Source organism: Rhipicephalus microplus, chromosome 4 (assembly GCF_043290135.1).
Source record: "Rhipicephalus microplus isolate Deutch F79 chromosome 4, USDA_Rmic, whole genome shotgun sequence".
NCBI classification, from domain to species: domain Eukaryota; kingdom Metazoa; phylum Arthropoda; class Arachnida; order Ixodida; family Ixodidae; genus Rhipicephalus; species Rhipicephalus microplus.
In genome coordinates this window covers 101,207,878-101,221,602 of record NC_134703.1, presented here as the reverse complement: position 1 = coordinate 101,221,602, position 13,725 = coordinate 101,207,878, and the positions used below count along the sequence as shown (strand labels likewise).

The window sequence follows — 13,725 nt, the reverse complement described above, 5'->3', positions numbered from 1 at the left end:
CGTCCATAGGAACAACGCCGCTGTCCGGCGTGCCCTGTCTACTCCTGCATCTACACGACGGCAGCAACAGGACGCGGCAGGGAAGCGCGGGAGCCGGACGACGCCGAGATCCTCTTATTTGCATACCGATGGTTGGATCGCATCTCTCCCTGATGAGGAGCGCCGGCAGCAAACAAGGAAATTTAAAAAGGGAAAGGCGGGAAAATAAGATGAGCTTGGAGGAGAGCATAAGGTAGGAGGACGACGTCGTTCCGAAGAGGCAAGAGCGGGTCTGTTGCTTAGCGGAAAGCGATCCTCTTGTACGAGACATTTAATTCTGGAAAAGAAAGAAAAATGCAGGAAATACCAGGGAAAGGGGAGCATGGGAGAGCGTGCTGCACATAACTTGGGTCGTCGCGCACGATTTATGATGCACTGGATGGTGCAGCAACTCCAGCTCGTGGGGATGAAGGGGAGTCATTTAAACCTTACGAAGTGTTGAGGAAGGAGTAAGCAAACGTGTAAAAGAATTGCGTGAAAGAACGCACTAACAGGGAAAAGAAGCTTAGAAAAAAAAAGAATGAAATGGAGTTGGGTGGAAAGTTCCAGACAGATGAGCGTTTGAAGAATGCAAATGAAAGGAGCACAAGGTTTACGCTCTTCTATATGCTTTATTTCTGTAGGGCCATTGCGTTTTCACTCAAAACCTGTCAGTCAGGGCATAGGGACGGTGCGATTCCCGATTACTTATGGTGTGTCATTTGCAAATGCTGTCATTTCGTTAGAATGCATCTTAAGCGTATATTATGCATCTTTGTCGCAAATAAACAGCACAAAAAGCCCCAGTCACTCCAATGGAACATTGTTTGTGTGGGTGCGGGAGAACGACGTTTTTTTTTTCATTTTTATTTGCAAGTACTGCCATCTTGCATAGCTAAGTAATGCAGGAGAGAGTACACATACATACATACATACATACATACATACATACATAGATACATACATACATACATACATACATACATACATATATATATATATATATATATATATATATATATATATATATATATATATATATATATATATATATATATATATATATATATATATATATATATGCACATGCCATCAGTGAATGAAGTTCGGCAACTACTCAACAAATTCATCATTAGACAATTCGCGCAAGGTCCCTCAAGACCACACCAGATGCCTGTAGTGAGGAAAAAAAACAACACTTACAGCAATTGATCGCTGATTTGAAAATGACTATGTTGAGGTGGTGGCTCCTTTGTTAAGAAGGTTGTAACGCGTGCGTGCCCAGGTCAACTTTATTGAGCAATGTGGGGTGCACACTATTCAACGTGCATCCAAGCTCTTAGCGAGCCAGAGGATTAACTGTGGATCACCAATTTGAACCCTTTCTTAAGCATAGAAAAAAAATATCAACGGAACTCATGTTATTTAGGCGCTTCAGTGTAGAAAAAACGCAAAACAACAATTAAAAGGTGGACGAGAAAACAAAGAAGCCGGCGAGGCTTTTCTGTGCCGGGGTGGAGTGGCTTTGCCCAAGTAAGTAGCCAGGCTGCCGAAAAAAACTTGGTGGCGTGACTAGGCAAGACTGCCGCTTAGCTTGCGCGGACTTTAGTGGCGCCTTAATTTCGGTGATGTATCACCGTTCACGAGCGCCTTGGTTGCGCTTATGAATAACTTAAGGACAGGGGGGCTTTGAGACCGGAACGATTATAGTTGCGGCGCTGCACGCGCGCTCCGTCTCTTCGTATACATATGTTTGTCTATATTTTATTCACTCCGCTTAATCGGCTTTGTTGTGGCCGGTAAATAACAGCCTGGCGGTCGAACTGTAAAGTTTGTTCTGTTTCTTGTTTGAAACAGAAGAATAGTCTGACAGCTGTTTGTCGCTTCCTTCGGATAGATCATAGTTCGCGTTAGTCGTTGTACGGGGACGTTTTGATCGTGCACTATTATTACACGGGACGAGCAACGCCCTCACCGTATTGGCTGCTGAGCTTGTTATCCTGGCTCACAAGGAGATGGCCGATCAGCATACCTTCTATCGGCAGAGTTCTCATTGAAGTGCTTCAATCAAGACGTGCTTAACAATGTAGCATATAGTCCACTCATCTACAGTGGCTTACTATAACTGCTCAGCAACGATGTTACATTTTCGCTAAAAACAACTATATCGTTCTTCTTTTGCTCCTTACTAATAGACGCTGAAGTAAAATAACGCGAAAAGCCTGCAATCCAGTGTTTAGCGAAATAGGGAATTACGCCAAATGACCTGACTGCGATGTCAGAGGTGACAGACTAGCGATAAATTCTTGCTGCGATTTATGTTGGTTTATATATTCGGCCCAAAATTACCAAAATTAACTTGCGTTGCGCGTGACGTCGTATTGGCAGCGTGTCGAGACCATTCATTCGTGCTGCTAAACACTTCAAATTCATTGTTAGAGCATTGTGCATTGTCAAGCCTGCCCTTTCCTATAATGTTCCCCTTTCCCGTTGAATAAAGTCCAATGTTTTGTTCTTTCGACTGACCGCGCTATACTGCGATTATTTCGAGAAATCTGTGACATCTACGACTTGTCGGGGGCATCGAGTATAGGCCGCCGCAGGGGTGTAGCGTTTAAGGTGCTCGAATGCTGACCCAAAGGTCGCGTGTTCGATCCCGGCCGCGACATGCCATCTTTCGACCGAGGCTAAATGGTATATGCCCGTTTACAGTGCGATGTTAGTGCAGGTTAAAGAACACCATATGGTAAAAATATCCGTAGCCCTTCACTATACGGCGTCTCTCACAATCATAGCGTGGTTTTGAGACGTAAAACCCCAATTATTACTATTATTATTATTATTATTATTATTATTATTATTATTATTATTATTATTATTATCGATGACATAGGTTTTATGTAACCGTGCAATGAACCTAGACGCTTGCCGTATTCTAAGTAAAGAAGTCCTCAACACTTTTGAATGTCTCGTGAGTCGGAAAATCCGTCATTAACAACATGAAAGTTACACCACAATTACTTCACGTGAATTATTTTTGTGACGTCGTCCTAATGTAATAAATCGCCAATATTCCTGCGCGACTGAAGACGTCAAGCGATGACGTAATCACATGACATCGTCGCTCAACATGTGAGACGCAGAAAGTTTCATGAGTGGGTTAGGAACCGTGTAATCTACCGAGGACGTGAAATCAATTTAGTGAAAGTTTCGTGCTGTGCTTTCGCTTGTGCCCTTCTTAGCGTTGTCTGAAAGGAGTACGATGTTTTTTTTTTATTGTGAGTGATTAGATCGCCGTGATGAATAAATAAACAAGTGAGCGGCCACCTCAATAGAGACAAATAACCTGTTCCCTTTTGATTTTCGTGGTTCGCAAACATCAAGAGAAAAAAAAAACGAATAAAGCTAAAGCATGGAGTTAGCACAGTTTATGAAGCTGTTTTTCTGGGTTGTGCAGTGTGTATTTCTCCAGGGTGTGCAGGTTAGCCAACCGGGCCCAGCCCTGGTAAACATCCCTGCTTTTCTTCTATTCGTATTCCTCTCCTTTTCCCTAAAATGTAGCGAGGAAAGTTAACGACAACAATATGTAGGGAGGTACGTCCCAAAACCACAATACAGGGAGGGGGGAAGCCAGGGTTTATCACACCGGGCACGTGCCCCCCCCCCCTTCCACCGAAATTTTATTGTTCATGGCATACACAGCGAAAAATGGCGATTTTAAAAGGGTGCCCCCCCCCCCTCCCCGATAGAGAATTATTTCTGGCTACGCGCCTGCCCCGATATGATTGAAAAACGCCTTTGTGGAGAGTTCTCAAAAATTTCGACTATCTGTTGTTTTCTACGTGCACTAACATCGCACAGTACAAGGACCTCTACCATTTTTTCTCCACTGAAATGAGACCGCGGTATCGAATCCGCAACCTACAGGTCAGCAGCCGAGCACCCTAGCCACTGATCCACCGAGGCGAACGAGCGAGAAAAGTAGCACGTGCTGTTGAAGACTTGCATCATCCTATCATGCTCCAGACTCCTGATTGAAAAGTCATTAGCATTAAAAAACGAACGTGGCTCATTAATGGACGTGAGTTATTCTGACGGCGTCTTTGTGCTGGTAACTTCAGGATGTAGAATTCACCCTTCCATTCCTGTGGCAGCGGCATGTATTTCAAAACTTGGCAGCGTGTTGGCCGTAAATATTGCGAAACGAACAGGTGCCATTACGAATTTGGAAGAGAAACACTGGTGATATTGAGAAGAGCACCTGCGCCCTGAGGCTGAACGCGTTGTCTGGTCCCGCAATCTCCGCGGTGGAGTCGCCGCGAATTCGATATGCAAGAAGCGGAACATTTGCAAAGCGAAAACGACGCGATCCGTATGCCACAGTCGTTGCCGGCCGCTCGCATGTTGCACGTTCGCGTCTCTTTAAGTGGCCGCTGCTCGTTTAGCATGCAGCGTTCGTGGATTACGGCGCCGGGGCAGATGTGGCTACCGATCGAGCATGCCGTATACGTACGTGTTCAGTAAAAGCATTTCAAGTTCGAGGGATCGCTGCGGAGACACAGCTGCACCTTTACGTCGGCGTCTCTGTAATTCTTATGCGCCATTCTTTACATTTTAAGGGCCTGGCTGCGATGCAATGGCTCATCTATTTTGTAATATCTTCGAGACGTTATCGAAACGAGGTAATTTTCGGTAGAGCGTCTTCGCGGCTTATTATTATCATTTCAATTATTACTAGGACTGATGACACTGTCATGGTGTATGGTCATGCCTTAGATGAGAACAATGAAAAATGCTTGAGAAAGGTTTGTCGCAGGAGCCAGCAACACATCCTATTGAAGAATTTTCAATATCTTCGAGCTGCCATCTACTTTTGAGCTTCTGCCCGGTTTAGGTTGGACTCATTAGTCTCTCTTTGTAGTAATACCATCTGGTTTACGTAAATTGCATATACTATGTTATGAGATTTTGACTGATCGATTGATTTTATTTTATTTAACCTGACAAAGTAATGAACTCCGGAGAACTGTTCACCAATGTGTGCCTTTTTTTCCCTCGAGAAGCTCTGTTTTATTAAAGGGACCTTCGTTATATCTTGTGCCCGCAAGAGTTTCGATACCAGGACTGGGAATGGGATGCACGACCAACTGCAGTTGATCGCTATGCTGGTCGCTATAGTTGCTATGCAGTACATGTGCTGCATAGCAACAAGCAGAAAGGAGCCGGCGAACCGTAGCTGAAGCTCGGAGACAAATAACGCATGCCTAAATGTTATTCGATTCTGGGATAATTTTACGATATCATTAAGAAGCACACCGCGTATTGGTATACCAGATCAATTCTGACTACTAGCTGTGATTCTTTACCACGTACCTAAATTTAAGTGCAAAGATTTCGTCGCAATTCAACTACATATAAATGCTGTCACTTGGTCCAGATTGAAACCGAGATTTCGAGCCCATGATTGCCATGCCATAACCAGCGAATTACCTCGGCGAGTTGTGAAGCTTTTCTAGTCTAGTTTCTTTATTGTAAAGGTGAAAATATTACGATGCTCAAAAGCAAAACACGTTAAACGGTCGTTACATCGACAAAAAAATTCGCTGAGTCTCTTACGCATTCGCCTATAAGGCGACTTGAAGGCGAAATTCATCGGATGCGGCTCTTCACTGTCAGGGCTTGACAGGTCATGTGAGTAGCTTCACACTTCGCCAATACTATGGCTGGCGGTGATGAATTCTAGTTCAGCCGTTTGATATGGGCTGGCAGCTGTGAAACGCCCACTAGTTTCACAGTTAACATTTCTTGGCGTCTGCTGTGATTATACGCAGCTAAATGGCAATTCTGAATGTGTCAACACGATTCCCAACCCTACATAACAACTGTATATGACCTTGGGTGCTTTGGAGCACTGACGTGGCTCTGCGGTGGAATATTCGATTGGCACGCAGATTACCTTGGTGGTACTGTTCCGACTCTACCTTGAATTTTTTTCTTTGTTTTTTTTAATCTCACTCAGTTTGATTGATTTGTGGGGTTTAACGTCCCAAAACCACCATTTGATTTGAGAGACGCCGTAGTGGAGGGTTCCGGAAATTTAGACCACCTGGGGTTATTTAACGTGCACCCAAATCTGAGCACACGGGCCTACAACATTTCCGCCTCCATCGGAAATGCAGCCGCCGCAGCCGGGAATCGAACCCGCGACCTGCGGGTCAGCAGCCGAGTACCTTAGCCACTAGACCACTGCGGCGGGGTTAATCTCACTCAAGGCACGGTAGTTTTCTTACCGAATGCCCCTTATTTCAAGGCCACCGCGACAGAATGCACTTTCTGTCAGCGTTCCAAATTCAAACGTCTTGATCAAACCACCGCAGCACCAAAGGTAATCCTCCCACACTAAAAACACTTAAAGCGCGAAGTACCTTCTCTTTTTGTCGGCGTCATGCTTCGCATTGTCCATGCGCTTGCTAATCATTTGAGCACCATACACGGGCCGGTCTCGCATGCTTATTCATACGTGTGTGTGGACTCGAGCTGAATAAGGAGCTTAACGGCTCCTATGGCCTGCGGTCCTGGCCTGCGGGTGTACCAGTATGTTCATTTTTCTATTATCACAAACTCATACTTAAGAACAAAAACCGGACCGGTTTTTCAGGACGTCAGAGAGTGAAAATTGGGTCATGCAACGAGCGTATACGCGTTTAAGCACTTAAAAGGTGTAAATTAGAAGGGCGTCCAACGTTTGCTCTTTTTTTTTTCCTCGGCTCCGAAGTAGTTCAAGCGAGGAAAGTGACCAGCGAGAAAAAGAAAAAAAAAAGAAGAGGAAGAAGTCGACAGTTACTAGTCGGCTCTTTCATCTCTTTAAGGCTGACTCGAATAAATGTGCTTTTGAGAACTGGCACCAGAGGTGCGAATGTTTGGAAGACGAGTGCAAAAATATTGCAAAAAAAAAAAAAACCACAAGCTTGAAAGGAGTGACCCTGCATGCTCCATAGCTGCGGGGATAAGTGATATAAAAAAGAAAAGAAAACTTATAAGATAAAAACAGCTTGAAAAATAGGAAGAGAGAAGAAAGAGAGAAATGGCCTCTTTTTACTACCAGGAACGCAAGTAGTGACACTGTTTCATGCGAAAGTGATAAAACCCGCTTGTAGGGCTTTATGGTGTTTGTCAGGTGTGTGACCTGTTCTATGTCGTCGCTGCCAGGAAAGAAGAGGAAAAAAAAACAAAAACAAACTCGGGTGCAACTGAAGACCCTGCGGGAGTACAAAAAAAGAAACAAAGGGAACAAGCCGCTTTGAAGTGGTCAAAAGAAAGTTTTTGTAAACGCGCGTTCGCTTGAAACATCGGCGATTTCAAGTTCAAGGCTCCATAGACGACACGAAATCCACGACTGGCTCGGCCTTTTACGCGTGTAAGACGCTATTGGGCGGAGTATAAACGGGTTCACTGAACACTGGTTGGCGCTTTTGCACACTCACGAGTCCTTTCATCATACAAGAGTCCTTTCACCATACACTTTATACTTTCCAGCGATGAGCGTAGAGTAAAAAAAAAGTAATCAAAACGACATGAAGGTAGTCGACATAAACTTTTTCTCGGCAACTTGCACAGAGCTCGGTTCTTGAAATCACTTCAGTCCGACTACTCTTTGTCCCGCACGGTTAAGCTACCCCATGCGTAGCATAATGACGACAACGCAGGAAAAAACAAAATGTGGCGGGGGAGAGGTGTTTTTTGTTTAACTTTAGAGATGTAGGGACTTCTTCAACAACTGCGTGTATATACAGCCTCTGCCCGTGCGCGGTCTCATCCCTTGCAAAACAAAGACAGGTAGCTTTGAGAAACACGTCGCCGTAAACACAAGGAGCGGCGTTTAGGAGGTTATAGTATATAGCGTGTATAATACGCAGACTTCGTTGAAAGCACGGCCTCCGAGAGCACGTGTTGACGTGAAAAGGAATGCACGCTGGTGAAGAAGAGTTCGTCGAGGGACGTCGCAATAGTCATAAGCACTCCTGCAGTAAAGGAAAGAAAACAAAAAAGGGCAGAAGCAAGAGATGCGTGAAAATGACGAAGTTGAGGGTGCGAGGTGACTGCAGGTACTCATCTCGAAAAAGTGGCCCCGACCTTCGCCAGTCTTTTGTCTTTCAAACTCTCCTGACCTCCCTTCCACGATGTTGCGCCGTGTTCTCCAATAGACGGTTTCCAGGTCACAAGCGTTGTACCCAGAAAAATTTCGGTCACCTCATTTACCAGCTCCTAACGTCGAAACTGAAAGCACGTTTTCAATTTCTTTTCAAGCGCAAGGAAAGTCTCTCTTCCGTTTTTCAAATCAAAGAAACGTGCATAAAGTACAAGCGAATGTTTTACTGTTTTTATGTACCTCAAAAGAACAATTATTTGAATATATGTTGCTAAATAAGGAAAGAAAACTGTAGAAAATCAGCGGGATATTTTCTAAAGATCTTGTGGTCCACCAATGCTTATTTATAAAGCAATTGGTGGACAAAACCGGAAGTCATCAAGGGGCTTTGTTTGTAAACCTTGAAAGGGTCTATAGGTCGCAGAAAATAAACACATTTCCTAACATCGTCGAGCGCTGTATGCGAATAACGCGTGCCTACTATACCGCAGCTCCCGTTTACAGTGTGCCAAGCACGCGGACGCATGCCGTTGCAAAATCCGTGAGGAGTTCTTACGATGGAAACCTCTGAATTTTCTTTTTGTTTTCGTTTTCTGGAGTATTCGGTGCCCCACTCGCACTTCATCACTTGGGACTCCGAGATGGCTGCCCGCCAGCTGCGTATTATGAGCTCTCTGCGGTGCGACGCGCCGGGCTTGCAAGATGCACGTACAACAAGTGACGTAAGCGTGGTTTTCAGCGAGGGGGAGGACGCTGCTGGTGAAGATTCTGTTGAAAAGGGGCCTACGTGCAGTTTCTATGATCCGTGTGCATACGGAGTGCGCGCTGCTTAAGAAGCTGAGAAAGAAAGAAAGAAAGAAAGAAAGAAAGAAAGAAAGAAAGAAAGAAAGAAAGAAAGAAAGAAAGAAAGAAAGAAAGAAAGAAAGAAAGAAAGAAAGAAAGAAAGAAAGAAAGAAAGAAAGAAAGAAAGAAAGAAAGAAAGGAACTCGTCCATGGAGAAGCATTGATGGCAGTCCAAGATACACCGATGAAGCGCTTCCTCTTTCCTGCGGGCCTCTAGAGCCCGCACGCGATTTTTACTTACTCGTTTGTGCAGCGGCGTATAAATATTAAACGGAGAAGTTATAACCTTTAAGTTGCGTTGCGTGCGCTTTGTGCCGCGCGCACGGATATGCAAGCGCAGCGGGGTTCGAAGGGGCGGCACTACACAATGGCACCGGAATCAAATGGAATCAAGAGGACAGAAGGAAAGCGTTGAAATAGGATGTGCGTGCACGGAGGACGTTGCGTTAGGAAGAAACGATAGTTAAGCATGTACGTGGCTTACACGTATTAAAAGAGCCGACTGGCTGGCTGGAAGGGCGGTATACGAATTGTGACAAGGTGAAACCGCCCACTCCGTGTACATATACACGGGTCAGAAAATAACCACTCGCGAGGCACGCAAGCCGGCTTTTATCCCGGTTATTTACGCGCGATTTATTTCTTACTCCGGTGTCGCCGTATCACGGAACGTGGAACGCCGCTGTGTCCAGCGTGTTCTTCCTGAGATCTGTCTTCGATATCGTGCTCAACGGCTTTGCATCTTCGATCAGAGATCGGTTCGTGCTTGCGTTTGGCGCGCGGCTTCTTATAGTTACCGCGCGAACAGCTAGAGAGGATACTCTCTGCGATAACAAATAGTAAGATGAAAAAAAAAAAACATGTTCACAGAAGAGGATGGCGCTGGTTCGAGCCAGACACGTTTCAGCGAGCGCGAAAGCGACCCTCGGATTTCTTCCGAACGACAACACCCGCGCTGAAAGGAGAAAGGCGGTTTCTCGGAACCGAGAGATAGTTTTTTTTTCTTCGCGAAACCCCCTGAACGAAGCTGGCTGAACAAAGTCACTGATCAAAGGCGAAAGACGTTACGTTAGCCTACGCCTCTTTGTACACGGTACCGCTCTGCGCATTCTTTACTAAAGCTTATACGGGCTTACGTGTTTAGTGTTTGTTTGCTGTACATGACGTCTTTGGGGGTCACGAACTTGGAGAAGATCTCTACTTGAAAAAGGACCGTTTTGTGCTTTTCGCTTCTTGACTCCCATCTTGCGGCCTTGCGTATTTTTGTAAAAGAAGCAGAAGCTCAAGCAAGGCTGAAGTAGCTTAAGACACGAATTCTTCATTGCTGTCTGCGAGGTGCGAAAGGCCGTGTAGAACATAACGGCATAGTATAGTATGACAGTATTGCATAGCGTTTAGTATAGCGTGGCATTAAAGTAGAGTCAAGCACCACCGCTCTTTAGGGGTCGTCATTGATCGCAACCTGTCCTGGTCGAAGCCTGTGACCGCGCTGCGGAAGAAACCAATCAGTTTTGTGTATGTTCTTGGTTTTATAGCAGGACTGAGATGGGGCCCTTCAAAGAAAAGCCTTCTGCAGTTGTACAAGGCATTGTTTGTGGGGTATATACGGTACAGCTCACCTGTACTTTCCGGCATGCGTGCAACGCGCCTTCGTACTTTAGAGAGTGCCCCGCCGCGGTGGACTATTGGCTAAGGTACTCGGCTGCTGACCCGCAGGTAGCGGGATCAAATCCCGGCGGCGGCGGCTGCATTTCCGGTGGAGGCGGAAATGTCGTAGGCCCGTGTGCTCAGATTTGGGTGCTAAAGAACCCCAGGTGGTCAAAATTTCCAGAGCCTTTCGCTACGGCGTCTCTCATAATCATATAGTGGTTTTGGGACGTTAAACCCCACATATCAATCAATGGCCAATGCGTAGAGTTTATAGTGTTTATGAAGCTTGCCTGTTTTTAAAGCTATCTAGTTCTGGACATCGCTTGCAGCACATACCTTCATGCAGGCGCGTCAACAACTGCTGCGGTTGCCACCGCGGGGTACCGTTCAATACTCGCGCAAACACACTTTGATGGGAAATTGCTAAGACGCACTTGAACAAGGTGGCAGCGCGTCTGCAACTATGCGCTACAAGCCTTTACTGTTTCTTATACAGATCCTGACCCTTGGTTGGATCACGCATGCGTCAACGGAGGGCCATATCTGCTCATCTTTCGACCTCAGCCATGGTAATCATCGCATGGACAGCACCGTAAAGATGAACGAAAGTTCCTGCCGTTTTACGGAGCCACCTTCACTGGAACCGCCCATCCTACCTGCTGACTTCCACGTCACCTTCCGGGGAGCGTCATCGACGGAGAACCTTATAAATTCGCCGGCTTGGTCCTGCAGCTCCAGTGGGCAAGGTGGCAGCGCGTCTGCAACTATGCGCTACAAGCCTTTACTGTTTCTTATACAGGTTAGTTATTTACCTGGAGATAAATCATTTAAAAGTAATAATGTTTTTCTCGTGCTGCTACCTTGCCCACAATGTCTAGAGCATATTGTTGTAATTTGCCTGCACTTACTGGATTTATTATCCCTCTGTGGTGACGTTGAGTCGAATCCTGGACCCAAGGGATCTAGTGAGTCTGTGCGTGGCAAAGAATCATCATCAGAAAACTTGACTGATCGCAGCCTACTTCTCGAGGTACTCGCGGGCCAAAAAGAGTTGATGAAGCGAATGGACAAATTTGACAGTTCACAGAAAGACATAACAAACACATTAGCTCTATTTAAAGATCGACTAGAATCATTGGAATGCGGTTTAGAAAATCTATCAGTATGCCAAACCAAGGTTGCTGCTGTTGAGTTGCACGTAAGCACGATGAAAAGCGCCATTACTTCCATAGCAGAAAAAGTAGATGACCTTGAAAATCGAAGTCGGAGGAACAACATTATCATTCATGGTGTCTCTGAACCTCAAGACGAAACACTGCCATCGCTTACTTCACGCATAACTGATGACTTCTTTAAGGGCAAGTTAGACTTAACAGTAACCGGAATCGAAAGATGCCATCGGCTTGGCTCAAAGCGGCCTAATAAAACAAGACCTGTAATCGTCAAATTAATAGATTATCGCGAAAAACTGGAAATTTTGAGGAACTGTGTGAAACTTAAAGACTCGGGCTTATATGTAACTGAGGACTTTTCACAAAAGGTGCGTCAGGCCAGGAAGAATCTATGGGACAGCACAGTTGTAAACAGGCAACGAAATGAACGGGTTAAACTACTCTTCGATAAGGTGTCTGTGAATGGAAAGCTGTTCGGTTGGGACGAGGCCAAGAATGATATGGGGTCCCCTCCCAGGTACGTGCCGAAGTGACAGGAAAGCCCGCGTTCATTGAAACTGTTAAATGTGAATTACCGTAGCATTCTGAACAAAGAGCTCGATCTTGAACACCTGATAGCACTTCATGACCCCGACGTAGTCGCACTCACAGAAACATGGCTTTATGACGGTGTCTATGACAGCGAAATTGCGCCTTCGGGGTTCAACGTGTACTGAAGGGATCGTGGTTCCAGAGGGGGCGGAGTTGCGTTGCTGGTTAAAAATATTTACAGGATAGCACGCATGCCTGATGCCCCTGGCGTCGAGGCTTTATTTTGTAAGCTTATCGATAGAAAAGAAAGCCTTGTTATTGGAGTTGTGTATAGGCCCCCTGCCTCAATCCCTGAGGTTTTAGAACAATTACAGCTGTATATTTCATCTAAAACAAATCAAACTACCAAGCTTATTTTATGTGGAGACTTCAACCTTCCAGGCATCAACTGGTCTTCGTTTAGCGCAGGAAGTTCTGATCCCATTAACGATGAAGCGCTTATTGACATTGCCTTCCGTTTTGATTTAACGCAACTAGTTAGTGATTGCACTCGTGTGCAAGATAACAGTAACTCTATTCTTGATCTTGTCTTTGTGAATGGTAATATTTCCGGAAAAATTGACTGCGAAGTGGTTACAGGTATTTCAGATCACATGGCAGTCTTGGTTGAGCTTCACTCGCTGAAGTACAAAAATGATGTTAAATACACACGTGTGCCAGTATTTCATTCTTCCGACGATGCATCCATCATAGACAGACTGGAGATAGCCTACGACAAACTTTGCGAAAGTGTTAATCTGGGTTTGAGTGATGTTAACGCTCTGTGGGTAAAGTATAAGAACACTGCGCATGCATGCATACAGCTTTTTGTTCCTTTCAAGAAAAAGAAGGTACATATGTCGAAACCCTGGATTACACGAGATATAATTCACATTAAGAGAAAAATTAATTGTCTTCGGAAATCACTAAAAAAGCACACCAGTATCACAACACGTTCTCTGATCCGCGATCTGTCTCGACAACTAAAAGATAAGATGAAGATCGAACCACGCAGTTTTTACGATGTAAAGTTAACTCACATGATGAAGGAATCGCGGTCTTATTTTTGGCATTTTATAAGGCCAAAGTCATCCAATAGAGACACGTTTGTTATTAATAACGTTTGCACATCAGATGAAACAGAAATAGCTAATGCATTTAACGAACACTTCGCATCTGTTTTTACTTGTGATGACAAAACCACCCCCACTTCTAGCAAGTTTAAAGACCTGCCTCCCATTGAAAATCTGGAAGTCACAGAAGCTGGCGTATTTGAATTATTACTGAATTTGAATGTAAGAAAATCTTGTGGCCCAGATGACT

General features: G+C 45.0%; 2 protein-coding genes across 4 annotated transcripts in view; one reads left to right on the top strand and one right to left on the bottom strand.

Moving 5' to 3' along the window:
* Positions 1-13,725, top strand: part of LOC119172231 (cholinesterase) — a 306,247-nt gene that overhangs the window by 14,484 nt on the left and 278,038 nt on the right. The window contains exon 2 of one of the 2 annotated variants that reach the window (XM_075893350.1): positions 11,157-11,459. In XM_075893350.1, the coding sequence (XP_075749465.1) occupies positions 11,241-11,459 (219 nt within the window). In that variant the 5' untranslated portion in view covers positions 11,157-11,240. Of the gene's footprint in view, positions 1-3,751; positions 11,460-13,725 lie in introns of those variants that run through there. The other variant, XM_075893349.1, reaches the window with a different exon arrangement.
* LOC142814514 (uncharacterized) overlaps positions 1-13,725 on the bottom strand; it is a 200,293-nt gene that overhangs the window by 131,898 nt on the left and 54,670 nt on the right. The window lies entirely within an intron of this gene.